Source organism: Triticum urartu, chromosome 1 (assembly GCF_003073215.2).
Source record: "Triticum urartu cultivar G1812 chromosome 1, Tu2.1, whole genome shotgun sequence".
NCBI lineage: Eukaryota > Viridiplantae > Streptophyta > Magnoliopsida > Poales > Poaceae > Triticum > Triticum urartu.
The window spans coordinates 366,255,194-366,281,601 of NC_053022.1; the positions used below are offsets into that span (position 1 = coordinate 366,255,194).

Below are 26,408 nucleotides of genomic sequence, written 5' to 3' on the forward strand. Positions count from 1 at the left end.
GTGGTGGCTGCTCGCTGCGGGTTTGACGATTTTGGTGGTGCGGCCGGCTTGGCGCTGATGGTGGTTTGTGCTTTGTTGGCGAGGAGGTGGTGCTCTGTATGCGAGATCATGGCTCAGCCTTGCTCTGGATTGGTTCTGATTTTCATCCGAAGCCGGGTTAGGGGTCGTTATCCTACTCAATGGATCACCTCGTTCCCATATGACACCTCTACCTCTGCTGGGTGTTGTTGGGTGGCGACCATACGGCCAACGTTCAAGGCTCTCCTTGCTTGGTCAGATGAAGATGTAAGTTGAGGTCCTCCTCCTGGCGGGTTGTGCTGATGAGATTTGTGATGGCGGTCGGTGGTGTTGGTGCGTCCAGCTTCGGATTGTCGAAAGGCCTTCTCCCTGTGTGCCCTTTCCTTGGCGGGTCTTCCGGTGGTTCTGCTGGAGGTGTGTGTGTTTTCGGTTGCATCTCTTCTCATGTTTTTCCCGTGTACTCTGGTTCATTTGAATCTATTTTGTATGGAGCCACGAGGCTTCTAGGCAAATTCGATTGAATATATTCAGGTGGGGATCCTTCCGCCCCCCCCCCCCCCCCCCCCCCCCCCCCCCCCCCCCCCCCGGTGACTTCAAAAAAAAAAGTGTAGTAATTGGTAGTATTGATTATGATGAAAAGAAGTTGGAAAAATGTCAGCGTAATATGCATACAAGGCATCATCCCATTTGAATCTCATTTATCACAAGACTAGCAAATCATACATGTCAATGTTTCATCTCCTAAAAACGTTGATTTGTGCGCTAAGATGTGTGGTCTAGAGAATACTGTACAGAGGAAGACCTGTTCATGCCAGTACAACAAAACTAGTGAAGCGTTACAACGAATGAAGGATCAGTGATCAGTGACTGGGTCTCGTCTGCTACGACCTAATTCTGAAGACCTGCAGCTTCTCCTCGCTCAAGCACCCAAGGTACTTCTCCCCGGTGGTGCTCTCCGCAAACCTCAGGTCGAGGATCGGTTGGTGGTGCGGCCTGAGATCAGCGAACAGCTGAAACGAAGGCAGCCGCCATGTGCGGACTCCGCGCAGTGACTCATCGCCATAGGCAAAGAGGTGTTGGCCGGTTCCGCTGCAGGGTATGATTGCAGACTTCGACATCCGCAGCTCACTCACGTTGCCATTGCAGATCTGCTCTTTCACGAAGGATGTGCTGCTCGTCCTCCTTAGGAGAGCGTGGCACCCGAGCTTTCCAGAACCGGAGAGCGTTGGTGATTGTGATATACCCATTTGAGATGCACTGCCGTCGCCCGAAAACTCGACCCTTGGACGGAAGGAAGCCACAATCAGATCACTTGATGGAGCGGCACATGCAAGGGATATGCAGACCCCTTGGTTTTCCATCCCGGTAAGCAAATTTGGCCTGGAAAAATGACCAACGTTTAATATGTACATTTGCACATACCATAGGCACCGGCAGAATCAGTAAGAGCTTTTAAGAACTGCAAAGTACCTGTTTTCATTGCCATCTACATCCCAAATGCAGGGTCCTATGGAAGAAGCAGAGATGATATTCGTGGAACCGTTATCATCTACGACAGAGTGGATTGTATGAACTGGGTTTGTAGATAGACCACTCAAGGAGTGCAGTGGTCCTTTAGTTTGGCGGGTATCAAAGACCAAAAGCATGCCATTCTGTAAAATTCAACAGAAGTTTCTTGTCACCCTTTCAAATAGCACAAAAGGTTCAGAAGGAATCATAAGAGATTTTGAGTAGCCACCTGTAATCCAGCATATACGTGGTTGGGGCCAGTTTGATCCCCTGAACAGGACCAGCCTGGAGCCTGCATTGTATTAAAATACAAAAATTAGCAGGCCAGGATAGACCATTCAAGTAGTTCACAAAACAAAGTTGTAACTGGAAAGCATATATTCAGTACGTATGTTGTAGTGAACACCTGCTGCATTTTAACATACACGACATAAAGAGCTATAAGAACCAAAAATAAACGGAAAGCCTTCTGGAAACCCACACCCTCAAGCAAACACACCATCTACTCCCTCAGGACAAGCTTTTTCGGACGGAGGGAGTGTAATTTAAAAAATATATATACTTATAATGAAGTTAATCACAAATGGAATCAGGTGAACAAAATGTTGGGGAGCATTGTTTTAGTCAATGTATGGAGAACATAAATGTACTTGCAAAATTTGTGAACTTCAAGTTCAAAGAATCACCGGTAGATCATAATGAAGGACAACATTGTTGGTTGTCATGCTGTGATATGCATATCGCACAAAAGTAAAAGTTAGTTAAAATATGTTAAAATAAAACAGTGAGAGATTGAACTGACATATGTTGCAGGCAGACCTGAGAAGTGACAATTTCCTGCCAAGAGATGCAAAAATAGCAAGGCCCCCAGGAGTTATACAAATATCCCTGACAGCTTTAGTGTTAGGCGGAAGGCGTACTTTCGTTTCCTGTCTAGAGAACATGCAGATCTGTCGAAATTATGAGTGCAGATACATAAGGTGACTACGAATAAACAACCAAAATGTGAACCAAGAAGCATAACTCAGTCTTCAATCATTAAGCAACACATCTACTCCCTCCATTCCTAAATATAAGTCTTTTTAGAGATTTCAATACGGACTACATACGGATGTATATAGACTATTTTAGACTGTAGATTCACTCATTTTACTCCGTATGTAGTCCATAGAGGAATCTCTAAAAAGGCTTATACTCCCTCCGTTCCTAAATACTTGTCTTTCTAGGCATTTCAACAAGTGACTACATACGAAGCAAAATGAGTGAATCTACACTCTAAAATATGTCTACATACATCCGTATGTAGTAGTCATTTGAAATGTCTAGAAAGACAAATATTTAGGAACGGAGGGAGTATTTAGGAACGGAGGGAGTAGTTTGTAATCTGTACCTTGGTAAGGACATGTTCAGCACTAACTCCAGGAGCCCTTCCAGAAGCTACTATAATCTGGCTGGATGCATCTATGCCCATGACTCGAGCTCCATCCAGGACAAACTCATTCTACAACATATAGTAAGCAACTTCAGAACATGGTGCCTTACGCGAATGAGTGGTTATGTTTTTTATGTGAGAACGAAGTCAGGAACAGAAAAACAAATTGGATCAAAAGATTATATGACCCTTTCGGGCCCAAACTTGGCATGACAAACAAGTTACAAAGGCATGCAAATGGTAGATTTAATCATATTGCATGATCCTTTATAAAGCACAACCAAATGTCACTAGAAAATAACTCTCAAGATTGCTCCATAAAGTTTAATGTACAACAGAAAGAGGCAATCAAGCAACACTCGAAATAAAATAAACCTGGAGAACAAACTTGCAAAGATCGCTACTGCCACCGTGTGCTCTATGTAAGGGAAGTGACTCTGCAATCATTGCTCCATCTGATGATTGTTCAGCCATTTTCTTCATAATTGTTTGTAAAGAACGTTAGCATCCTCTACTGTATAAATGATAATAAAATTATTTTTTTGAGTAATGTTACCTGTCGCTTTGAGCTTGATTCATTTATTAGACGTTGCTGATGCAAAATCTGCCTCTGCAAGACATATAAAAACATAAGTGAACAAATACGAGGCTCTGCTAAACAAAAAGGTTTATTTCCTGACACATGAGAGGTCAGTCAGAAACTAGCAATTTAGTATATACTATAATAAGGAAACATACACAGGAGGGCTTTGTTAAGATGAATAAACTGAGAGTTAAGCTTTTATCTGCACAGCAATACTAAGAACAATCGCCGTACTAGATTTTCAGTTTAAATAGTATGCATGGTAACACAATGAAACTATTGATCGTACTTTAAATAGCATTACCAAAGCGGAGAAGTTATGCATGTACCTTATATTCTTTTATCTCCTCAATTAATTTTTGTTGCTGCATGAAAACATAAAAGTATTAGGTTATATAACAACTATATGCAACGTATGCCTTGTGGTGACTTAATATATTTATAGGAGTGTTACGATAAGAGAATATGCCAGTTGCCTATAGCCCAAGTGCCCAACAACAGAACATTAACATATTTCTCACAAAAATGTCAAAGCTTATTAATAATCATAACACATTTACACTGAACTGAAATGGCAGGAAGAGATGAATTCAATAGCAGAAGTGAACATTCAAGACCAGGCACGCACAATGTTATGACCGGCTTGGTCTATACTAGGAAGAGGCCCACCGGGCATTAGTTTTAGGGGCTTGGCCCACAAGTTATCTTAGGCAAGTTATCTTAGGCTAAAGTTATAAATACTAGTTGTAAGACACCGTTGAGATCAAGCAATAAAGATATTATAATCTTCTGTTGCCCGGCTCCCTGAGGAGCCGGAACCCTAGCCGCCGCCGCCTCTAACCCTAGCCGCGACGGCGCCTGTCCGCCGGCGCGCCCGCTCCAGCCCTCGTCCCCCTCCTCCTTGCCCATACAATCTGCGCCGGAGGCCTGGTAGGAACCCTAGTCCTATCATTTGGTATTCAGAGATACCAGCTCGATCATGTCGCTTCCTCCATCACCGCCGCCGCTGCCAAACACCACCGCCTCACCTACGCTGCCGCTAGCCCCGTCCGCGTCCATGCCGGCGCTCACATCCGGGACGGCCACCCCGACAGCGCCGACCGCCACCGCGGCAGAGCCGCCCCCCATCCTCTCGCCCGAGGAGGTCTCGGGCACCCTTCGGGAGCTCGTCCAGGCGGTCAAAGGCATCAGCCTCTACCTCGCCGAGCGCCGCCACCGCTTCCGTGGGCCGCCCCGGCCTTCCAGTCATCCTACGGAGGGCCGCCCCTGCCGCCGCTGCTGCTGCAGCACTACCCGACCACGGGGAACCCTTGGCCCGTGTGGCCGACCGCCACCGCACCGCTGGGGGACCCCTCCCAGCAGCTTCTCCAGGCGCCCCCGCCGGCTACTTCGACGCTGGCTGCGGCGCCGCAGCTCCTCCAGGCGCCGCCACCGTCGACTACATAACCACCCGTGCCCAGGCCCACAGGTCGGCCCCTGCACCAGGTGCAGTTTCCGCCATCGCCATCGCCATCGCCAATTCCCGCGTGGGCGGCCGGCTCGTCGCCAGCCCCGGTGTATACCACGGCACCGGAGCACCCGACGCCCTCCCTCCGGTTTGACCGTCCCTCCGGCTCGGCGACCTACGCCCCGGAGATCCCCGACCCAGCACACTCGCTACCGCCGACTGCAGCCACCCCCGGGCACGGCGGTCCGACACCCCCTCGCTTCAAACTGGACTTCGCCACCTACGAGGGCACGGAGGACCCTCTCAACTGGCTCAACCAGTGCGAGCAGTTCTTTCGCGGGCAGCGGACGCTCGCTTCGGATCGTACCTGGCTCGCGTCCTATCATCTCCGCGGCGCGGCGCAGACCTGGTACTACGCCCTCGAGCAGGACGAGGGCGGCATGCCACCGTGGGAGCGCTTCCGGGAGCTCTGTCTTCTCCGGTTCGGGCCTCCTATCCGCGGGAGCCGCCTGGCGGCACCTCGGCCATTTACAGTTCACCTCCACGGTTCAGGACTACGCCGACCGCTTCCAGGCCCTGGCGTGCCACGCACCGAGCGTCTCTGGGATTCAGCGTGCCGAGTTATTTGTGGGCGGTCTGCCGGGCCATCTTGGCGTGGACGTCGAGCTCCGGGATCCCCCCGACCTCCAGACGGCCATGTACTACGCCCGAGCTTTCGAGCAGCGGGCCCAGGCACTGCAGCAACAGCCCGGACGGGGCGGCCGCCAGCCCAGTCAACCAGCGCCAACTCCTCCAGCACCGGGCCGGCCTCCTCCAGCCGCGACAACCACGCCCCCGGCCACCACACGGACTTTCCGCCGGTTGTCACCGGCCGAGCAGCAGGAGCGTCGCCGTCAGGGACTCTGCTTCAACTGCGATGAGCCCTACACGCCGACCCATGTCTGCCCCCGCCTCTTTTACTTGGAGACGGTCGACTACACCGAGGCGGACGACTCGACCGACGCGACACCACCACCTGAGGCGGCCGCGGACACGCCTGCGGATCCCACGGCGACGGCGTGCGTCGTCTCCCTCCACGCCCTCGCCGGCATCCGTGGCGGGCGGACCATGCTGCTGCCGGTGACGATCCATGGCGAGCGGCTGGTGGCCCTGCTGGATACTGGCTCCACCCATAACTTCTTGCCCGAGGCGACCATGCGTCGGCTAGCCCTTCCGACGACGGGCGGGGAGCGCCTGCGGATCACGGTGGCGAACGGCGATCGCCTCCGGTGTCATGGGCTCGTCCATGACGTTCCCATCTCCATTGGTGGCGAACACTTCTCCATTACATGTGCAGGGATCGACCTCGGCTGCTTCGACTTCATCCTCGGGGTGGATTTTCTACGGACCCTCGGTCCCATCCTATGGGACTTCGACGCGCTCACGATGACGTTCTGGCGGCTGGGCCGCCGCGTCCGATGGGACGGCCTTGGGGGCGCTGCGCCGGCCGTGCCCCATCTCCAGCTGGTCGCCGCGTCCTCGGAGGCCGAGCAACCCCTGCTGGATTCCCTTCTGCAGCAGCACAGCAACCTCTTCGACGAGCCACGGGGTCTTCCGCCCGCCCGGGTGTACGGCCATCATATCCACCTCATGCCGGGTACCCCTCCTGTGGCGGTTCGGCCCTACCGCTACCCTCAGCTGCAAAAGGATGAGTTGGAGCGCTAGTGTGCCCTGATGCTCGCCGCGGGCATCATCCGGATCTCCACGTCACCCTTCACCGCCCCGGTGTTGCTCGTCCGCAAGTCGGACGGCACTTGGCGTTTCTGCATCGACTACCGCGCCCTGAACGAGCTCACGCTCAAGGACAAGTTCCCTATACCGATGGTCGACGAGCTCTTGGATGAGCTCCATGGGGCGCGCTTCTTCACCAAGCTCGATCTCCGGTCAGGCTATCATCAGGTGCGTATGCATCCAGACGACATCGCCAAGACGGCGTTTCGCACCCACCATGGCCACTTCGAGTTCTTGGTGATGCCCTTCGGCCTCGCCAACGCCCCAGCGACTTTCCAGGCCCTGATGAACGACGTCCTCCGGCCCTACTTACGGCGGTTTGTGCTTGTTTTCTTTGATGACATTCTTATCTACAGCGCCACCTGGGCTGAGCACCTCCAGCACGTCGCCATCGTCTTCAACGAGCTTCGGGCGCACCACCTCCACCTTAAGCGCTCGAAGTGCTCGTTCGGGACACCTACCGTCGCCTACCTCGGCCATGTCATCTCTGCCGACGGGGTGGCTATGGACGCCGACAAGGTGGCGGCCGTCTCCGCATGGCCGACACCTCGCTCGCCGCAGGCTCTCCGCGGGTTCCTCGGCCTCGCCGGCTACTACCGGAAATTTATCCGGGAGTTCGGGCTCATCGCGGCGCCCCTCATGCGGTTGCTTCGCCGCGACGCTTTCGCTTGGGACGACGAGGCGACGACGGCGTTCGAGGCCCTCAAGGGGGCCCTCACGACGGGCCCCGTCCTCCATATGCCCGACTTCGACCGCCCGTTCATGGTAGACCGTGACGCCTCGGGCGCTGGTTTCGCGCCATGCTTCATCAGGGCGATGGACCCCTCGCCTTCTTCAGCCGGCCTTTCGCTCCTCGCCATCTCAAGCTGGCGGCATACGAGCGGGAGCTCATTGGCCTTGTGCAGGCCGTTCGTCATTGGCGGCCGTACTTGTGGGGACGGTCCTTCCACATTCACACGGACCACTACAGCCTGAAGTTCTTGCTGGACCAACGGCTGTCGACCGTGCCACAACACCAGTGGATCAGCAAGCTCTTCGGCTTCGACTTCTCCGTCGAGTATCGGACGGGCCGCCTTAACACCGTGGCCGACGCGCTGTCCCGTCATCGACTCCGACATCGCGCTGTACCGTGGCGCTTCTCTGACGGACTGCTTCTCCATGGCGTCGGATCTTTGTTCCGGCGCATGATGATCTCCGTCACCAGGTGTTACAGCTCGCCCACTCGGCAGGTCATGAGGGTGTGCAGAAAACCCTCCATTGTCTTCGCGCCGACTTCTACATCCCTGGCGATCGCGCCCTGGTCCGCGACTGGGTTCGGTCTTGTCAGACATGCCAGCGCAACAAGACGGAGACCCTGCGGCCGGCTGGGTTACTTCAGCCCTTGGAGGTGCCGTCTCAGGTCTGGGCGGATATCTCCATGGACTTCATCGAGGGCCTCCCCAAGGTGGGCGGCAAGTCGGTCATCCTCACGGTGGTCGACCGCTTCTCCAAGTACGCCCACTTCATCGCGCTCGGCCATCCGTACACGGCGGCGTCCGTGGCCCGGGCCTTCTTCGACGGCATTGTCCGTCTACACGGGTTCCCTGCTTCGATCGTCAGTGATCGGGACCCAGTGTTCACGGGCCATGTCTGGCGCGACCTCTTCAGGATGGCGGGTGTCCAGCTCCGCCTGAGTACGGCGTTCCATCCTCAGACAGACGGTCAGTCCGAGGTGGTTAACAAGGTCATTGCCATGTATTTGCGTTGTGTGACAGGTGATCGGCCTCGCGCTTGGGTGGACTGGCTCTCTTGGGCGGAGTACTGCTACAACACCTCCTATCACTCCGCCCTGCGCGCTACGCCGTTTGAGGTGGTCTATGGTCGACCACCCCCGCCTATACTACCGGTGGACCCGGCGACGGCTCGGACAGCGGTTGCGGGTGACCTTATCCGCACCCGCGACGAGATGCTTGCTGAGGTCCGTCAGCGCCTCCTTCAGGCCCAGCAGCTGGCCAAGCATTACTACGACGACCATCACCGCGAGGCGGAGTTCGCGGTGGGTGACTGGGTGTGGCTGCGTCTTCTCCACCGCTCTACGCAGTCGCTTGACCCGCGCGCCAAGCGCAAGCTCGGGCCTCGCTACGCCAGGCCCTTCCCTATCTTGGAGCGCATTGGGAAGGTGGCCTATCGTCTTCAGCTTCCAGCCCGCGCTCGCATCCAGGACGTCTTCCATGTGGGGCTGCTCAAGCCTTTTCGTGGCGAGCCACCGGCGGCTCCTCCGGCGCTTCCGCCAACCGCCGATGGTCGCATTCTTCCAGAGCCGGCAAAGGTGTTGCAGGCACAGCTCCGTTGTGGCATCTGGTTCGTCCTCGTTCAGTGGGCGGGCCTTCCGGAGGAGGAGGCTACTTGGGAGCAGCGTGAGGATTTTCGCCAACACTATCCAGACTTTCAGCTCGAGGACAAGCTGTTTGCGCAGGCGGGGAGAGATGTTATGACCGGCTTGGTCTATACTAGGAAGAGGCCCACCGGGCATTAGTATTAGGGGCTTGGCCCACAAGTTATCTTAGGCACGTTATCTTAGGCAAGTTATCTTAGGCTAAAGTTATAAATACTAGTTGTAAGACACCGTTGAGATCAAGCAATAAAGATATTATAATCTTCTGTTGCCCGGCTCCCTGAGGAGCCGGAACCCTAGCCGCGACGGCGCCTGTCCGCCGGCGCGCCCGCTCCAGCCCTCGTCCCCCTCCTCCTTGCCCATACAATCTGCGCTGGAGGCCTGGTAGGAACCCTAGTCCTACCACACAAGCTACAGAATCAACTAAAAAGCGAGTAATCAGGCACTTGCTGAACCAGGCAGGGAGTAACAGTTTAGCAAAGAGGGGCAACCGCCGATGATTCACTCAGGTTCCATCTGAGTTTCCCTTTTTGTATCCATAATCCGTTTGACTTTTATTTGCACTTGAAGATTTTGGTAATAGTTTGTTATCCATTTTGTCTTTTAATCCTTTTATTATTCTTTGCTGCCTTAAGCGACAAAGTGTACTTGTAGTCTTATCACCAGGATTTCTTGATTCATAGGTGTAATTAGTGTTCATACAGAATAACAGAAGTACAAATATCCTTCTTAGTAATGTGACTCATAATATCTTACATTCAGTGAACATGTCAATGGGAAAGAGTGTTCATAAGTCCTAATATCAGTTTGAAGCAAAAAAAAGTGGATTCTGAAAAGGAAGTAGCTTACTTGATTCTCAAGAAATTCATTTTTATCTCTCAGTGACAATACTTGCTGTATAAACCAAACAAGCTTCAGTACATGGTCAGAAATATATCCATGGAAAAGTAAAAAAAGAAAAACTAACCTTTTCAAGATCATTATTTGGAACAACAATCTCTGGTGCATAGAGGTTGATAATGTTCTTTTGTCTAAACATCTTGCCGCACTGAGGACACTGATTAAATAATAACAACAACCATGGTCACTGAGACGTATTTCTCCCAATAAGAGTGTGCAATTCACTTAAAGATGTGATTCTAAACTAGGAGTTCTTGACAGCATACCGTGGCACTTTTCTTCCCACACTGTGCTAACCATTTTTCTAAGCAAGATCTGCCATAGACATGCCCACAAGGAATGCAACTACAAGTAGAGTATCATATAGTTAGCAATTCAAGATTTCTGTCAAGATGAGTTATTTTGGGGGCTACAAATAATGAGTTCAAAACATAGGTCTATGCCACAAAACCAGCAAATAAAAAACTAGAAACAGGTTCAAAGAATAAATGAGGTTCATCCCCCCCCTGGATTTTTTTTGAGGGGTACCCCCTGGATACAAAATTCAAATAATCAAAAGGCTCAAAGATGCATAGTAAGTGCAATATTGCAGTTTCTGCGTCGTTAGCAAATTCGATGGCCCATTTTAGATCAAAGGCCATGGCCCAGCTTTAAACTATTGAAAACCTAGAACTTAGGTGACCCACTTACAATCAGAGACAATCTTAACTCGGCAAGATTATCTTCGTCTGCTACTCACCAAGCAAAACACAGTGTGACAGGGAGGAGCTGGTTCACAAATTTTGATCGGATCACTAGACATTACATCCTAAACAACAAGCAAAAACAAAACAAAGATGAATAATTTCATGACCCTTCACATGTTTCATGAATAATCAAGTTACAACACCACATAACAATCCTACATTAATGGACATTCAGTCCAATATGACAACACTGTAGCTTATGAGTCAAACATGTGCCACAGTAAACCTGCGGCATCGCCTAAAGAATGAACCTCCAGTCCATCCACTACACTGAAATCACATCAGCTCCAAGTTTTAAGGGGGAAACACAGCACAATTACCATGTGGTCTCTGCTAATCCGCAGAGCAACGAAACTAAGGAACCGCGGCAGCAGTACCAAGCAATCTAGAACTAGAACCACACAGCACACGGGTCTACCTAGTAAATCCACCAGATCACGGCACAATTCCCTCTCACCTTACGCGATGCTCGCCATCGGCGGTCCACGGATTCATACACACGGGGCAGCTGGGGAGGAGCGGCCCCTCCGCGTCCTCATCATCCCCATCCCCCGCCTCCTCCCCATCCTCATCACCCGAGCTGGTAGAGCTCACCGGGTGAGCCGGTAACGCACGAACCGCCGCATCGCCGTCGGTGCCGAGCTCGCCCGCCTCCTCCACCGGCGCTTCTTCGTCGCGCGCCCCCTCCTCCACCGGCTGCGGCGGCCGGCCCCGGGAGCGCGTCCCGGACGCCGGCATAGGGGAGTGGGATTGGAGAACGGATTGGGGAGTGGCACGGAAAGAGAGAGAGAGGAGGGAAATTTTCGGAAGCGGTGGCGCCGGCGACGGAAAAGGTTGCGCGCGAGGAGGTTTTCGGGGCCCGTGGGCTCTCGCAGTTACAGGCCTCGTGAAACATCCAGCAGCCCAGGAAGCAACGCACCGGCGCCCTACGCGCTGCGGCAGCGGTGGCAGCGGGGGTCGAGATGTTTAGTACCACCTCGCTTGGCGGAGCTGGTTGCGATCAAGAAGGCCCGTGGCCTAGGTCAATGGCCCACATTGTACTTGGTGGGCGCGTTGGCCTATCATCTCCCTCAGTGGGAGAGTAAACGTCGTAATTTATGGTAGAGAGGGTACGCGTTCGCGCGGCCCCTGCCAATTCTTTAAAATTAAATTTTGGTCCTTGAGACCTGCTGCTTTGTACGTGGTTATATTTTGGGTTTTCAAATGTCCCTGTAAAATTATCTTTTCGTCCTTTAGACCTCGTTCCTAAGATTCACAAATTTCTTTATAGTCCAAGAGGTATTATTCCTGTATTTGCTGTTGTTTTCTCTTTCTTTTCATTGCATACAGAAAGTAGAATAAAGTGCGAATTTCTTGAAGAGAAAGAAAGCGAAATTCTGCAGAAATATTTAGGTCTTCTTGGATCTCAATCCAAAAGCGTACGGAGGGAGGAGGATTTGATTTGGAGGATTCATTCGGGGATGGCGCGAAGCGTGTCGTACGTGTCGGCGGCGAAGCTGGTGTCCATGGCGCGGGGGAACCGGGTGGCCGTCATCGACGTCAGGTAACAGGAGACCTCGCCGGGGCCGCGCGCGCCCTCCGCCACCGCGCCGATTTGGGAACTGATGATTGCTTTTTCGGAAGGGATGAGGAGAGGAGCTATCAGGCGCACATCGCGGGGTCGCACCACTTCGCCAGCGGCAGCTTCGCGGCGCGGCTGCCGGAGCTCGTGCAGGCCACCAGCGGCAAGGACACCCTCGTCTTCCACTGCGCGCTCAGCCAGGTGAAGATCCCCGCCTCCTCTCGTCTCTAGAACCAGTTCCCCTTTGTCGACAGTTTACTTGCCTTGTCGAAATACAAGGAAATCAGATTCTCAACACACACACACACAGCACTGCGCAATCGACCGGGTCTCCTATCGCGCGTTCTTGATTCACTACAGATTTCTACGGGCATGTGGTCGGGTGACAATTGAGATTATGCAATCGTGGTTACTAGCTCGTTGGTTAACCTTGGCCAAATTTTCATCCGGTCTTCTTCTCTCCTAGTTAATTAGCGCGTTGGTTAACTTTGAAGCCCTGTGACTTTGTTGGAATTAAGGGATGCGCATGTGCTGCTTTGTGTGTTAAAATGCTGCTTGCTCGAACCCTAGGTTCAGTTTTAGACACTTGAGGATTTGAATCAACAATCAGGCCATTTTCGGTTGTCGTTAAGGCGCCTTTCTATACGGTTAATGTCTGTCGTAGTTTGTTTCAAAACTCTAGTTAGTTATGTTCCTGTTAATGAATTCCCTTCAATTGTTTCTGCTTTGTGAAAGTTCATGTTAATGAATTCCCTGGAAGAAATTTCACCCACCTCTTCTACCTGGAACATACCTCCGATAAAACATTTTGTGCTTATTGAAGGGGTGTCTGGATATTCTTTTTGTGGATATTTTCCGTGTTGGATAAAGTGCAAACCAGCGAAAGCCTGCAGATATGTATCAAAAGTCAGCTTTATGCTAATGTCAAATCAGAAATTACACTAAGTTGACTCTCTGCATAATTGTATGCAGGTTCGCGGGTTGCCTGCGTGCATCCATATATATTAGTGGTTCAAGCCTAGGATATTTCATTTGTCCCCACCTTGCCAGTAGTAACCACAAATGTACAGAAACTAAAAGATGAGATTCAGAACCACACGTACAAAATGTGAAACAGAGGGGTAAATCTAACGTGAGCTCGCAGACTTAACCACGAAGGGGGTAACAGTGAGCAAAGTAGAAGTACAATCAGCTGAGCATGGACAAGCCTGAGACACCTGAGTTCTTGGATGCAAAACATGTCTTGAGCAAAAGTTCATGTTCTGTTTCTTGCTTTATAATTGTATTGTTCTCTTCTAACATAAAAGGTAGTTGGCATCGTTAATTCATCTGATTTCATACACTAGCTTTAGTGTGACATTTGTTTACATTTAGTTAGTTCCAATGTACCATCTAAGTTTATGCTTCTAGAACTTACTCTTTTCCACTGTCCAGTGATGTTCATTTCTTAGTATGTCAGTCATATCTTCGATCATGTTGATTCTGTGATAGCATTTCAGTATATGGTTGTTTACATAGGTAGGATAAGAATTAAATAAAATCTTGGTATCCCATGTTCTTTATTTTGTACCATATCTTTTGTTTATCATCTTACATGTTCTGTCACCACGCCCCAGGTGCGAGGTCCGTCCTGTGCTCGGATGTTTTCAGACTATCTATCAGAGTCCAAGGAAGATTCGGGGATAAAGAACATCATGGTGCTTGAACGTGGGTTCAATGGATGGGAGATTTCTGGCCAACCCGTGTGCCACTGCAAAGATGCTCCTTGCAAAGGCACATGCTCTTGATCTTCTGGGCTACCATCTGGTCCATTTCTACTCAGCTTTTGAATGATCTGCGATTCAGCATCGCTGCTGAGCTAGTCCTTTCTCATTGATATGTTGATGCATAACAATCCATTGAATTCCGCAATGGCATGTCTTGAAACATTTCATTTACAAATACATGACATCTTTTTTCAGATGATATATGTATACGGTATACCTAAACTGTTACATGCATACGTACCTTGCGTGAAAAATCTCCTTAAAATGTACCGGGAAGTCTGAAGATGCTTGTACCGTTTGAACTAGGCATGTTAGTTTTTGAAGAATGTTCAAGTTTTATCCTCTTCATTCACATGGAGCTATGCAATCCCAACATGATTTCATAATCACTTTTATTTCTCTTTCTTGAAAAGTGTTCTAGGCTTTTCCTTGTTGGGAATTGAAATTTTATATTCTTTCGTATCAATTATTGCCCCTGCAGTTCTTAGAAAATGTCTTCCCAATATAATTGGACATAGAGGGTTAGGTTTCATATCTGTAACAATAAAATCTACATGGAGATAATTAATATTGGCAAGCACAAGAATATCTTCAACCTTCCAATTGGTTTCTTTATGGTGCTATCTGCCAAGTGGACATTAAGTTCACATTTAGTAAGGGGTTTTAATCCAAGTGCATCATATGGCTTTTTAGAAATTATGGATACACTTGCACCTAATCGAGCATCATAGGTAAAGTTATTAATGCTAATATTTATGGATGGTTCCCAACCATCTTCCAACTTCCTAGGGATCAAAGCTTCTTTATTATATTTCTCCTCCCAATCAAATAAGACAACTTCACACATATATTTACTGGTGTTATAATTAAATCCAACAACCTCTGAATCAGTGGGGTCATCAATGCATAAAGTTTTAACCTCTTCAAATCTGCTTTTCTCAAGAATTTCATATTCATGGTTCTCCTCTCTCTCTCTCTCTCTCTCTCTCTCTCTCTCTCTCTCTCTCCCTCCCTCCCTCCTCCCTCCCTCCCCTCTCTCTCTCTCTCTCTCTCTCTCTCGTACCATGCATAACGTCTGATTACCTTGTTCATCATTTGATACATAGATGTTTTCCATTTCTAGATAAGAGGACCTCAAAGCTGAGACGGGCATTTGAATATTGTTAAACTTAACTAATTCATCTAGACAAAACAAATCTGAAGCATAAGAATTTGAAAATCATTTGATCAATTCTTCATCAACATGATGGTAAGTCAACTCATCATTTATAAGTTTTGTTGCAATTCTACCTAAAAGCATAGCTTGGGTGCCAAAAAAATTTGACAGAGAAGATCCAATAAGAGTTGATTGTTACTCTAGCCTTTTTATACTGTCATTCATTGCACCAACTTGTTCCAATTTTTTTAATACATTAGTGTGCTCATCTACTTCTTTTCCTAAAATAACCCCTTTATATACGTTTCTGAAGCTTGCAAGCTCGTCCCATTCGGTTTAGTTTGATTCTCACCATACTGTTACTTGAAGGGTATGGCTTAGGATAGTTGTTCCCATAAAGGTTTCTATAAGGATCGTTGTTGAAATTATTTCTAGCAATGAAATTGACATCAACATTGTCTTTATTTTACTCAACCATATCACAAACAGAAACATCATTGGAACTAGAACCATTACTTTTCATGGACAACATAGACATAATCATATCAATTTTCTCGTACAAGCTACCAACTTCCTCTATGGAGTTTATCTTCTTTGATGTTGGAGCTCTCTCAGTATGCCATCGGGCATAGTTTATCATCATGTTGTCCAATAGGGCTTTAGCATTTGCTTGAGTCATGTTCATAAAAGTTCCATTTGTAGCTGAATTTAAAAGATTCTTTGTCATAACATCAAGTCCAGCATAAAAGTATGAAGCATTAGCCAATCATCTAGTCCATGACTTGGGCAATTTCTAAGCATGCTTTTCATTCTTTCCCATGATTGTGCTAAGTGTTGATAGCATTTCTAAATTGTATTATCTTAGCAGGAGGATGCTACTTGTGAACTACGTTGGGATTTCCCCGAAGAGGAGATGATGATGCAGAGATAAGTATTTCCCTTAGTTAAGAACCAAGGTTATCAATCCAGTAGAAGAACCAAGCAACAACTCGTTAGCAGCACCTGCACAGAAACAACAAATCCTTGCAACCCAACGGGGTTGTCAATACCTTGACAGTAACGAGCAAGATTAAATTGTATGGTATTTGATAGATAGATCGGGAAAAATAGAAAATAAAATAAATAAAAGAAAAACGCGACAAGGTATTTTTGATTTTAATATATAATAAAAGATAGACCCATGGGCAATAGTTTTCACTAGAGGCTTCTCTCTTGAAAATAGCAATGCGGTGGGTAAACAAATTACTGTTGGGCAACTGAAAGAAAATCAAAAAATTATGGCATCACGTCCGAGACAAGTAGACCAAAACGATTCTGCATCTACTACTATTACTCCACATATCGGCTGCTATCCAGCATGCATCTAGTGTATTAAGTTCATGAAAAAATGGAGTAACGCCTTAAGCAAGATGACATGATGTAGACAAGATAAACTTAAGTATGAATAAACCCCATCCTTTTACCCTTAATAGAAACGATACATACGTGTCATGTCCCTTCTGTCACTGGGATTGAACACCATAAGATCGAACCCATTACAAAACACCTCTCTCATTGCAAGAAAAATCAATCTTGCTAGCCAAACCAAATCAATAGATCGGAGAGAAATACGAAACTATAGTAATCATGCATAAAAGAGTTCAGAAATAACTCAAATAATATTCATGAATAGATTTGATCATAAACTGACAATTCATCATATCGCAACAAACACACCACAAAAAGTCATTACATCGAATAGATCTCCAAAAAGAGAGAAGAGGTCATCTAGCTACTAACTATGGACCCGTAGGTCTGTGGTAAACTACTCGAGCATCATCAAAAGGGCAACAAGGTTGATATAGAGCCCCTCTGTGATCGATTCCCTCTTCGACAGAGTACCGGAGAAGGCCTCTAGATGGGATCTCGTGGTTCTGGAACTTGCGGTGGCGGAAAAAGTATTTCGGTGTCTATCTGATGTCAGGGGAATATTTGAGTATTTATAGAGGTGGATTTAGGGTTGGATGTGCCACGAGGGGCACACCAGCCTAGGGGCGCGCCCCTAGGGCTTGTCGCTCCCTCATGGCTCTTTTGGCCTTCTCCTGAACCTTCTAGGGTCTCTTCTGGTCCATTGTAGCGCCCAAGATGCGATTCTATCCCAATCACGTGATGAATTCATGATCGGGGCACAATCGCATTTCGAGCGCGTGGCAAGGTGGATATCATTACAACATACCATGTACTGAATAGATGATAATACAAGATAAAGGCTTACACTCGCCACAAGTTACAACATTGATGCAACAATACATAGCAACCATCATACAGAAGAGCAGGATCCGACTACGGATGGAATCAAATGAAAAAGAAGAACGGCATCCACCCTGCTAATCCCAGGCTCCCGACCCGGAACCTATCCCTTGATCGAAGAAGAAGCGGAAGAAGAACTCCAAACAATCAAGCATCGCACTCGCATCAGATCATCGCATTACATGTACCTGCAACTGTTGTTGTAGTAATCTATGAGCCACGAGGACTCGGTAATCCCATTACCATGGGTATCAAGACTAGCAAAGCTTAATGGGTATGGAATGGATAAGTGGTGAGGTTGCAACAAACACTAAGCATTGTATGGTGGCTAACTTACGAGTACAAGAGTAAGATGATAAACTACGCAACGGTCGCAAACTAGTAATGATCAAGAAGTGATCCTGAACTACTTATGTTCAAACATAAACCAACCGTGTTCTCTTCTCGAACGCACCCGAAAAGTGACAGTCACGATTACACACGCGGTTGGTGTATTTTAATTGAGTTTAGTTCAAGTCCACTACAACAGGATATTAACAAATTCCCATCTACCACATAACCACGGGCATGACTCTCGAAAGTTTAAACCTTGCAGGGGTGTCCCAACTTAGCCCATGACAAGCTCACGATCCGCGGAGACAATCCTCCATCGCGGGACCCTCCGATCAGACTCGGAATCCTGGTGCACAAGACATTTCGACAATGGTAAAACAAATCCAGCAAGACCTCCTGGCGTGCCGACACCCTAATAGTAGCTACGCGTATCTCGTCTTAGGCCACGACCGGATTGTCCAAACTTCTGGTAGGCCAATCACAGAGTTACCCCTAGCGGCCACCGTCGGTTGACAGGTTGGGCCAACACTCATGAGGAGCACTGGCCCGAGGGGTTGATTAAGAGATCTCAGGGGCCGGCAGGTCCCTATGCAAGTTTTTAGTTGTTATTAGGCAAATGGTAAAACCAATGTTGGGCCTTGCTGGAAGAGTTTTATTCAAAGCGAACTGTCGAGAGGGTCCCATAAACCCTCATCGTGTTAGGGACGAAAAATCAAGGAACATAACATCGGTATGACGGAAACTAGGGCGACATGAGTGGAACAAAACACTAGGCAAAAGGCCGAGCCTTCCACCCATTACCAAGTATATATGTGCATTAATTAAATAAGAGATATTGTGATATCCCAAGATATCCATGATATCCATGTCCCAACACGGAACAACCTGCAACTGCACCTGCAACTAGCAATGCTATAAGAGGGGCTAAACAGGGCGGTAACATAGCCAAACAACTATTTGCTAGGACGGCGAAAAAGGTTAGAGGCTATCACAGCAATTTGGGAGGCTTGATAAACAAGTGGTGGGTAGCGCGACATAGCGATAGCATCGAGACAACTAACATAGCAAAGATAGTAGTGAGGTCCAAGGTGACGGTCATCTTGCCTGAAATCCTGCTAGGAAGAAGAACGAGTCCATGAAGTAGATGAACCAATGTAGTCGAACGGATCCTCACAATTGCAATGTTACCGGAACTATCAAGAAGAAGCAACACCGGAAAGAAGCAAACAACATAGTAAACAACCATCACATAAACATGGCATGATGCACAATCAAGTATGATGCATGTCTGGTTTAATGAGGCATGACATGGTAAAGTGCAACAAACAATACTACAAATTAAGTGGAGCTCAGTATGCAACGAGTTGCATATTGACTAAACACCACATTCAAATATTTAGTTCACTCTCGTTTATGAACAAGACAATGTTAAATGTTGGTTAACATGGCAAGAGGGTGAACATACATGAACTACCTATCTAGGCAAGTTTAAATGAGGACGGAAACAACAAACAACAATTCCGGAAAATCCTCATATGCAAGATTCGAATTTGGTACTGTTCTGCCCTAAACACAATTTTAGAGTTCTTAACCATGCAAAGTAATGCCACCATGTTAATCTATGCATTTTTCCACCCCATTTACATATAAAGTTTATTTAATTCAGAGCTACGATTATTTAGTAATGAAATAATCGTCTTAGCATGGCATATGAGCAAATTAATGCAAACAACAATTTTAAACATTTTTAACATGGATAAAAGTTGTAGAATATGAAAGTAAGTGAAATTCCAAGCATTTTACATATATGAAGTTTTTACATATGATGCATAGTCTGTGAGATATTAAATGCATGAACATGGCATCTTGGAGGTCCTGGAGAGGGAGAAGGTAAGAGAGAGAGAAACCGGATGAAGGGAGAGAGAGCACGGGAGGAAGGAGATGGCAGGGAGCGAAGGTGTAAGTGCGGAGGTGATGGCATCAGGTTCAGGAAGAGCTGGCTGGCGCGAGAAGTGACGCAGGAGCCCTGAAGTAAGCGGGAAGATTTGAATGGGTCAAGTGTGTTCGTCTTATTGGGTCGTGTTGCAAGTCATGGGCCTTGGTCCTGGGTCGGTGTGTGTGTGGGCTCGCAGTTTATAAGCAAGCGAGGGACGCTGTAGATCGTCAAGTTTGAATTGAAATCATTCTCAGCCTCTCGCTTGTCTCTCTCGTCCTCTCTGCTCTTATCCTCTCCCGTGCTACCTTTCTCCTCTCCTCACCATGGCCGCGCTCCCTTGCCTCTCTCTGTAGCTACCTCACCGCCGGCGACTCGGTCCGACCCACGGTCGTGATAGTCTAGTATCAGAGCCGTCGGTCCTCTCCGCCGCGCCGCGCTGCGAATTTTTTCCCCGTCTCGTACCCAGCAAATCCGAGGCGACGGTGGCGGATCACCCTAGGGTTCGATCTGCGTAAATCCTGACCTGAGGTGGGTTGATTCGGGGAAATCCGCGACAATGACGACCTTCAAGCCCAACCAACAGACGCGCTTCATCGCGGACGAGATGGAGGCATTCCAGGAGTGGATGCTCAAGGAGTTCGCCGAGCTACGTGCGGCCCAGAGCAAGTGGGAAGCGGTGGACGGCATCTGTGCGCAACTTGACGCTCTCGACACGAAGATCTCTGAGCAGTCAGTGCGGTTGGATCAAGTTCAGGTCAAGGTTGACCTCTCCTACAACACACTGGGGCAGGTATAGCAGACACAGTTCCATGCGATTCAGATGGGGAAGCAGCACGCGATGGGCGAGAGTTCGTCGCCAACGGCATCGGAGGTGTCGGATGGCATACTGGGGGCTGGCCCTGGTTCTGCCAATCGTGCTCCGCCGCATCCAGTTTAGGTACCAATCAAACCCGTCGGATTTCCTACTCCTGTGCTACCTGTAGAAGAGGAACATACAACAAAGTGCCCATGGATGCCTAAGATGGACTTCCCTAGGTTTGACAAGTCTGATGTGAGGATTTGGCTTGATAAGTGTGAGGCGTTCTTTAGGATCTACAATATACCCAACAGTTTTAAGGTTACGTCGGCCTCGCTGTATCTAACAAACAATGTCGCCCACTGGTACCAAGCATTTAAGCAAACAGGTGCTCTACACACTTGGGACCAATTCTGTGCAGCGATTTTGCAAGAGTTTGATGCGAATGTGTATCGGCAAAAGATGAAAGACCTGATGATGCTCAAACAGACTAGTACTGTGGAGGAATACAAGCAACATTTCTTACAGTTGGTGTACACAGTCAAGTTGTATGAGCCCACTATTAGTGATACATTCTTTATTACTAGGTTTATCATGGGCCTCAAGGAGGAGCTCAGGTCAGCAATGGAGTTGCAGATCCCATCAAGTGTACAACTGGCAGCTCTATATGCATCTGTACAGGAGGGTTTACTACTGCAACAGAAATCCACCAAATCAAGTTTTGTCAAGACATCATATGCAAAATCCAAAAACAAATTGAGTCTGGCTACTGGAGAATTTTGGAAAGCCAAGCAACTCAAGGAATATCGCAGAGTAAATGGGATGTGTTATAAATGTGGTGAGAAATTTGCCCCTGGCCATATGTGCAATCAGGCTCCGGCTCCTGGAGCTCAACTCAAAGCAGCTGAACTGGTGGATCCCCATGAGATAATCTCAGATGTTGTTCTTGATGCTTTAGTACAGGGTGACCATCAGGAGTGTGCAACAATATCAGCTACAGCATTGTCAGGTGCTGCTCATCCAAAAACAATACAGTTGAGAGCTTTGGTGGGAAACAAAGTGGTGTTAATTTTAGTGGACTCAGGCAGCACCCACACGTTTGTCGACCAGGCTTTATTGAGAAAGATTGTTGTTCCAACTGAGAAATTACAGCATCCAATGCAAGTTAGAGTGGCTAATGGACATACTATTCAGTGCACTAAAGTGGCACCTAAAGTAACTTGGTGGATGCAGGGTCATAGCTGCACTAATGCTATGCAAGTGCTACCTTTAGGAGGTCATGACATTATACTGGGTATGGATTGGTTGGAACAGTGGGGTGTCATGCAGTGTCACTGGGCTAACAAATGGATCCAGTTCCAATATGAAGGGCAGACAGTGAGATTACAAGGAGTACTTCCTGTCAAACAAGAGGAAATTACAGAGGTGTCTACTGATCAACTGCTGAAGTGGGAAAGAGGGAATGAGGTGTGGGCCACTACTTTACTTAACAGAATAGTAATGGCACCTACAACTGAGATTCCAACTGAAATACAACAAGTTTTGGATAGAAACAAAGAAGTATTCCAAGAACCTACCAGTTTGCCACCTCACAGAGTATTTGACCACACTATCAACTTACTACCAAACACTGTGCCTGTAAACTGCATGCCCTACAGATACTCTCCTTTACAGAAGGATGATATTGAGAGGCAGGTGAAAGAGATGTTGGACAGTGGTCTGATCACACCTAGTATGAGTCCCTTTGCTGCTCCTGTACTATTGGTCAAGAAAAAGGATGACACTTGGAGATTTTGTGTTGATTATGGGAGACTGAATGCTGTAACAGTAAAGAACAAATTTCCTATGCCAGTCATTGATGAAATTCTGAATGAGTTAGGGGGTGCTAAGTGGTTTTCTAAGCTAGACCTGAGAGCTGGGTATCATCAAATCAGAATGAAAGAGGAGGACGAATTTAAAACAATATTTAAAACACACCATGGAAAGTTTCAGTTTAGAGTGATGCCATTTGGTTTAGCTATAGCTCCTGGCACTTTTCAGTGTGTCATGAACTTCATATTTGTTGGGGCAAACAGGAAATTTGTGTTGGTGTTTATGGATGATATTCTAGTGTTCAACTTTACACTGGAGGAACACTTAGAACATCTACAGTCAGTGTTTGATATACTCAAGGAACAACAGTTGTTTGTCAAAGAAAGCAAATGTGCTTTTGCCCAGCAGTCACTGGAATACTTGGGCCACATAATCTCTGACAAAGGACTGGCTACAGATCCTGCTAAAACTCAGGCAATGTTACAGTGGCATGTACCTGCAAATGTGACCAAGCTCAGAGGATTTTTGGGTCTCACTGGGTATTACAGGAAATTTGTCAGGAATTATGGTTTGTTGGCAAAACCACTCACAACCCTTCTGAAGAAACATGCCTTTGCATGGTCTGATGCAGCTCAGCAAGCCTTTCAACTTCTCAAACAAGCTATGAGTGACACACCAGTGCTAGCTCTGCCCAACTTTGAGAAAACATTATTGAGACAGATGCATGTAACACAGGTGTGGGAGCAGTGTTATCTCAGGAAGGACATCCTGTGGCATATTATAGCAAGGCTTTGGGGGTGACCAGTCAGAAGAAATCCATTTATGAGAAGGAATTCTTGGCAATTATGATGGCCATAGACAGGTGGAGATCTTACTTGGTTAGAGCTCCTTTCGTAATAAAAACAAACCACCAAAGTTTATGTCATTTGGGAGATCAAAACCTGACATCTGATCTTCAGAGAAAGGAAATGACTAAACTGGTGGGTTTACAATTCTCTATCCAGTACAGAAACGAGGTGGAAAACACTGCTGCTGATGCATTGTCAAGTGTGGCACATCTGTTTGCTACTCAAAATGTGACAACAAGCAAACATGTGTGGGTGCAAGAGGTTCTTAACTCCTATTCTGTAGATCCAGTGGCCATCTCCATGTTATAGAAACTTGCAGTGGATCCCAATGCTTGTCCTGGGTTCACCTTGCAGGAAGGATTGTTGAAACAAGACCATAAGATCTGGGTGGGAGCTAACACTGGGTTACAAACTAAACTCATTCAAACTTTCCATTCAACTCCTGTGGGTGGCCACTCTGGAATTTTTCCCACATATCACAGAGTAAAGCAGCTATTGAGTTGGACAAACATGAAGTCTGATGTGGAAAATTTTGTCAAACAGTGTGGCATCTGTCAGCAAGCAAAGCATGAGTTATGCAAAGTGCTAGGGCTATTGCAACCTTTGCCAGTGCCTGACAGTCCTTGGTAGTCTATAAGTATGGATTTCGTTGAAGGACTGCCAAAATCGGATGGCTTCTCTGCTATTCTTGTGGTGGTGGATCGTTTCACAAAAGTGGGGCACTTTATTCCTTTGAAGCATCTGTTTACTGCAACCTCTGTTGCAAAGGTGTTTCTGAACAATATAGTTAAACTGCATGGTCTGCCTTTGACAATTATGTTTGATAGAGACAAAATATTCATTAGTGCCTTCTGGAAGGAGCTCTTTAGGGTGTGGGGTACTGAGCTGCAAATGAGCACAACATGTCACCCCCAGACAGATGGGCAAACAAAGCGAGTTAATCAATGTCTGGAGATGTATTTGAGATGTGCAGTGCATGAATTTCCAGCAAAATGGGCAGTCTGGATACCTCAGGCCGAATTTTGGTACAATACCTCATATCACTCTTCGCTGGGTTGTACACCTTACAAAGCTCTATATGGTTATGCTCCTAACATGGGACAGTTGAGGGGACACCCAACTTCCCTCAACCCTGATGTCAATACATGGTTGGCCGCTCACACTCAACATACAGCAGCACTCAAAGAACACTTGGCCAGAGCTCAGTGCAAATATAAACATTATGCTGACAAGAAACACTCTGAAAGGGAATTTACCATTGGCAAAATGGTGTACTTAAGGTTACAGCCATACGCTCAGTCCACAGTGGTGAATCGTCCTTGTCGCAAGCTGGCACTGAAGTATTTTGGACCTTACAAAATACTAGAGAGAATTGGAGCAACAGCTTATCGTTTGGAATTACCCCGAGACAGCCAGATCCATCCAGTTTTCCATGTGTCACAACTGAAGAATCATGTGCCTGATCATACACCAGTGTTTGCATCGTTGCCTGTACCGACAGATCTTTCTACTCCTGGAGTTTTTCCTGAAGAAATTATCGATCGCCGTCTGGTCAAGAAGGGCAACACCTCTCATTTGCAAGTGCTGATTAAGTGGACCAGGATACCTGCGGCCTCGGCCACCTGGGAGGATTAGGAGGTGCTGAAGCAACGGTTTCCAGATGCACCAGCATGGGGACACGCTGGTTCTTCAGGGGCGGGTACTGTAAGTGCGGAGGTGATGGCATCAGGTTCACGAAGAGGTGGCTGGCGCGAGAAGTGGCGCAGGAGCCCTGAAGTAAGCGGGAAGATTTGAAAGGGTCAAGTGTGTTCATGTTATTGGGTCATGTTGTAAGTCATGGGCCTTGGACTTGGGTCGGTGTGTGTGTGGGCTTGCGGTTTATAAGCAAGCGAGGGACGCTGTAGATCATCAAGTTTGAATTGAAATCATTCTCAGCCTCTCGCTTGTCTCTCTCGTCCTCTCTGCTCTTATCCTCTCCCAAGCTACCTTTCTCCTCTCATCGCCATGGCCGCGCTCCCTTGCCTCTCTCTGTAGCTACCTCACCACCGGCGACTCGGTCCGACCTACGGTCGTGACAGAAGGTCGACCCGGAGGGGCGGCGCGCTCGTTGCCGGTTCGCCAGCTGATGGGGTCCGGCGAGGTTCAGGAGGCAGCACGGGCGTTGGGGACGAGGGACGGGAGGAGGTGCGTGGCAACAATAGCTCTCCTTTAGGGCTCAGGCAGGAGAGGAATCAAGCAGAGCTTGGGGATGAGGGGAGTTCGGGCGCTACTGGAGAGGTGGAGGCTGGGGCTGGACTCTAGTCGGCTTGGGCGGTGGGCAGTGCAGGTTGAGGATTGGGCGTCGATGGAAAACAAGGAAGGTGGCCGGGGAGATTGGATCGGGAGATCATGAGGAGATGCGAGAGAGTGGCGGCGGCGGCTGCGGGAATGGATGGATGGGACGGCTAGGTTCTAGGGTTAGGTAGGTTTACACTGATTATATATCATGTGGGTTTTTGTTAGGGGCTAAATTTGGTCCGTCCGATCGCAATCAGGCGGTCGAGAATAAATAGGTTAGGAAGTCCAATAAATAAAACGAAAATGTTTTGGGGATGTTTGGGGATGATACGGACCCATTGGTCGCGACTGCTCGGGTCGGGTTCGGGACAACTTTCGGACGCGTGCGAGGGGTTGACAAAAGGCCATGGAGGCAAGGGGGTTTGATGGGCTCAGAGAGGAGAGAGACGAGAGTGGTCCGGTTGATCTGAGAGAAGGTCAACAGAGACAAGGAAGAAGCGATAACTACGAGCAGATGCAAGTTTGAAAAATGACGGCAACAGAGTGCCGATGCAACGCAAATGATGACATAATGCACAAATAAAATAGGGCAAGCAAATAAAACACATGACGACAACGAAAAACATGGAAGCCGTCTTGAGCGTCGGTCTCGGGTCATCACATCCATAAAAATTAATCCAAAGTTTTTTCTCCGTTTGGACTTCGTTTGATATTGATTTTCTGAAAAGTGACAAACATGCAAAAAATAGCAACTGGCACTGGGCACTAAGTTAATAGGTTAGTCCCAAAAAATGATATATGATTGCATATAATGACATATAAAGCATCCAAGTTTGATACTATAATAGCATGGAA

At 48.0% G+C, this 26,408-nt stretch overlaps 2 protein-coding genes and 1 non-coding gene across 4 annotated transcripts; 2 read left to right on the forward strand and 1 right to left on the reverse strand.

Moving 5' to 3' along the window:
- Positions 1-624: 624 nt before the first annotated feature.
- Positions 625-11,709, reverse strand: LOC125512684 (E3 ubiquitin-protein ligase RFWD3-like). Of its 2 annotated transcripts, XM_048677778.1 has the most exons (13): positions 11,237-11,705; positions 10,300-10,378; positions 10,101-10,190; positions 9,983-10,027; positions 3,872-3,907; positions 3,516-3,569; positions 3,335-3,436; positions 2,918-3,028; positions 2,347-2,477; positions 2,214-2,253; positions 1,757-1,819; positions 1,489-1,670; positions 625-1,398 (listed from the first exon to the last, which is right to left on the reverse strand). In XM_048677778.1, exons 1-13 carry the CDS (start codon positions 11,515-11,517, stop codon positions 900-902), a joined length of 1,713 nt encoding a protein of 570 aa, XP_048533735.1. In that variant the 5' UTR covers positions 11,518-11,705; the 3' UTR covers positions 625-899. The 2 variants fall into 2 exon arrangements, with proteins under 2 accessions (XP_048533735.1, XP_048533741.1); XM_048677784.1 differs by lacking the exon at positions 9,983-10,027 and having other exon boundaries at positions 11,237-11,709.
- Positions 11,710-11,751: 42 nt separating this feature from the next.
- LOC125533414 lies at positions 11,752-11,911 on the forward strand. The gene has a single exon (XR_007294290.1). It is a non-coding gene; the product is annotated as a U1 spliceosomal RNA (small nuclear RNA).
- A 178-nt stretch (positions 11,912-12,089) lies between these two features.
- Positions 12,090-14,340, forward strand: LOC125512697 (arsenate reductase 2.1). The gene is made up of 3 exons (XM_048677798.1): positions 12,090-12,322; positions 12,403-12,541; positions 13,957-14,340. Exons 1-3 carry the CDS (start codon positions 12,240-12,242, stop codon positions 14,125-14,127), a joined length of 393 nt encoding a protein of 130 aa, XP_048533755.1. The 5' UTR covers positions 12,090-12,239; the 3' UTR covers positions 14,128-14,340.
- Positions 14,341-26,408: the final 12,068 nt, after the last annotated feature.

Excerpts from the sequence above, each read along its gene's own strand:
- LOC125512684 (XM_048677778.1), bottom strand. The coding sequence starts at position 11,517 with ATGCCGGCGTCCGGGACGCGCTCCCGGGGCCGGCCGCCGCAGCCGGTG. Across the intron at positions 10,191-10,299 it reads GTGGGAAGAAAAGTGCCACG|TGTCCTCAGTGCGGCAAGAT; the intron begins GTATGCTGTCAA and ends TTATTTAATCAG. Across the intron at positions 3,029-3,334 it reads TTTGCAAGTTTGTTCTCCAG|AATGAGTTTGTCCTGGATGG; the intron begins GTTTATTTTATT and ends TATATGTTGTAG.
- LOC125512697 (XM_048677798.1), top strand. The coding sequence starts at position 12,240 with ATGGCGCGAAGCGTGTCGTACGTGTCGGCGGCGAAGCTGGTGTCCATG. Across the intron at positions 12,323-12,402 it reads GTGGCCGTCATCGACGTCAG|GGATGAGGAGAGGAGCTATC; the intron begins GTAACAGGAGAC and ends CTTTTTCGGAAG. Across the intron at positions 12,542-13,956 it reads TCCACTGCGCGCTCAGCCAG|GTGCGAGGTCCGTCCTGTGC; the intron begins GTGAAGATCCCC and ends ACCACGCCCCAG.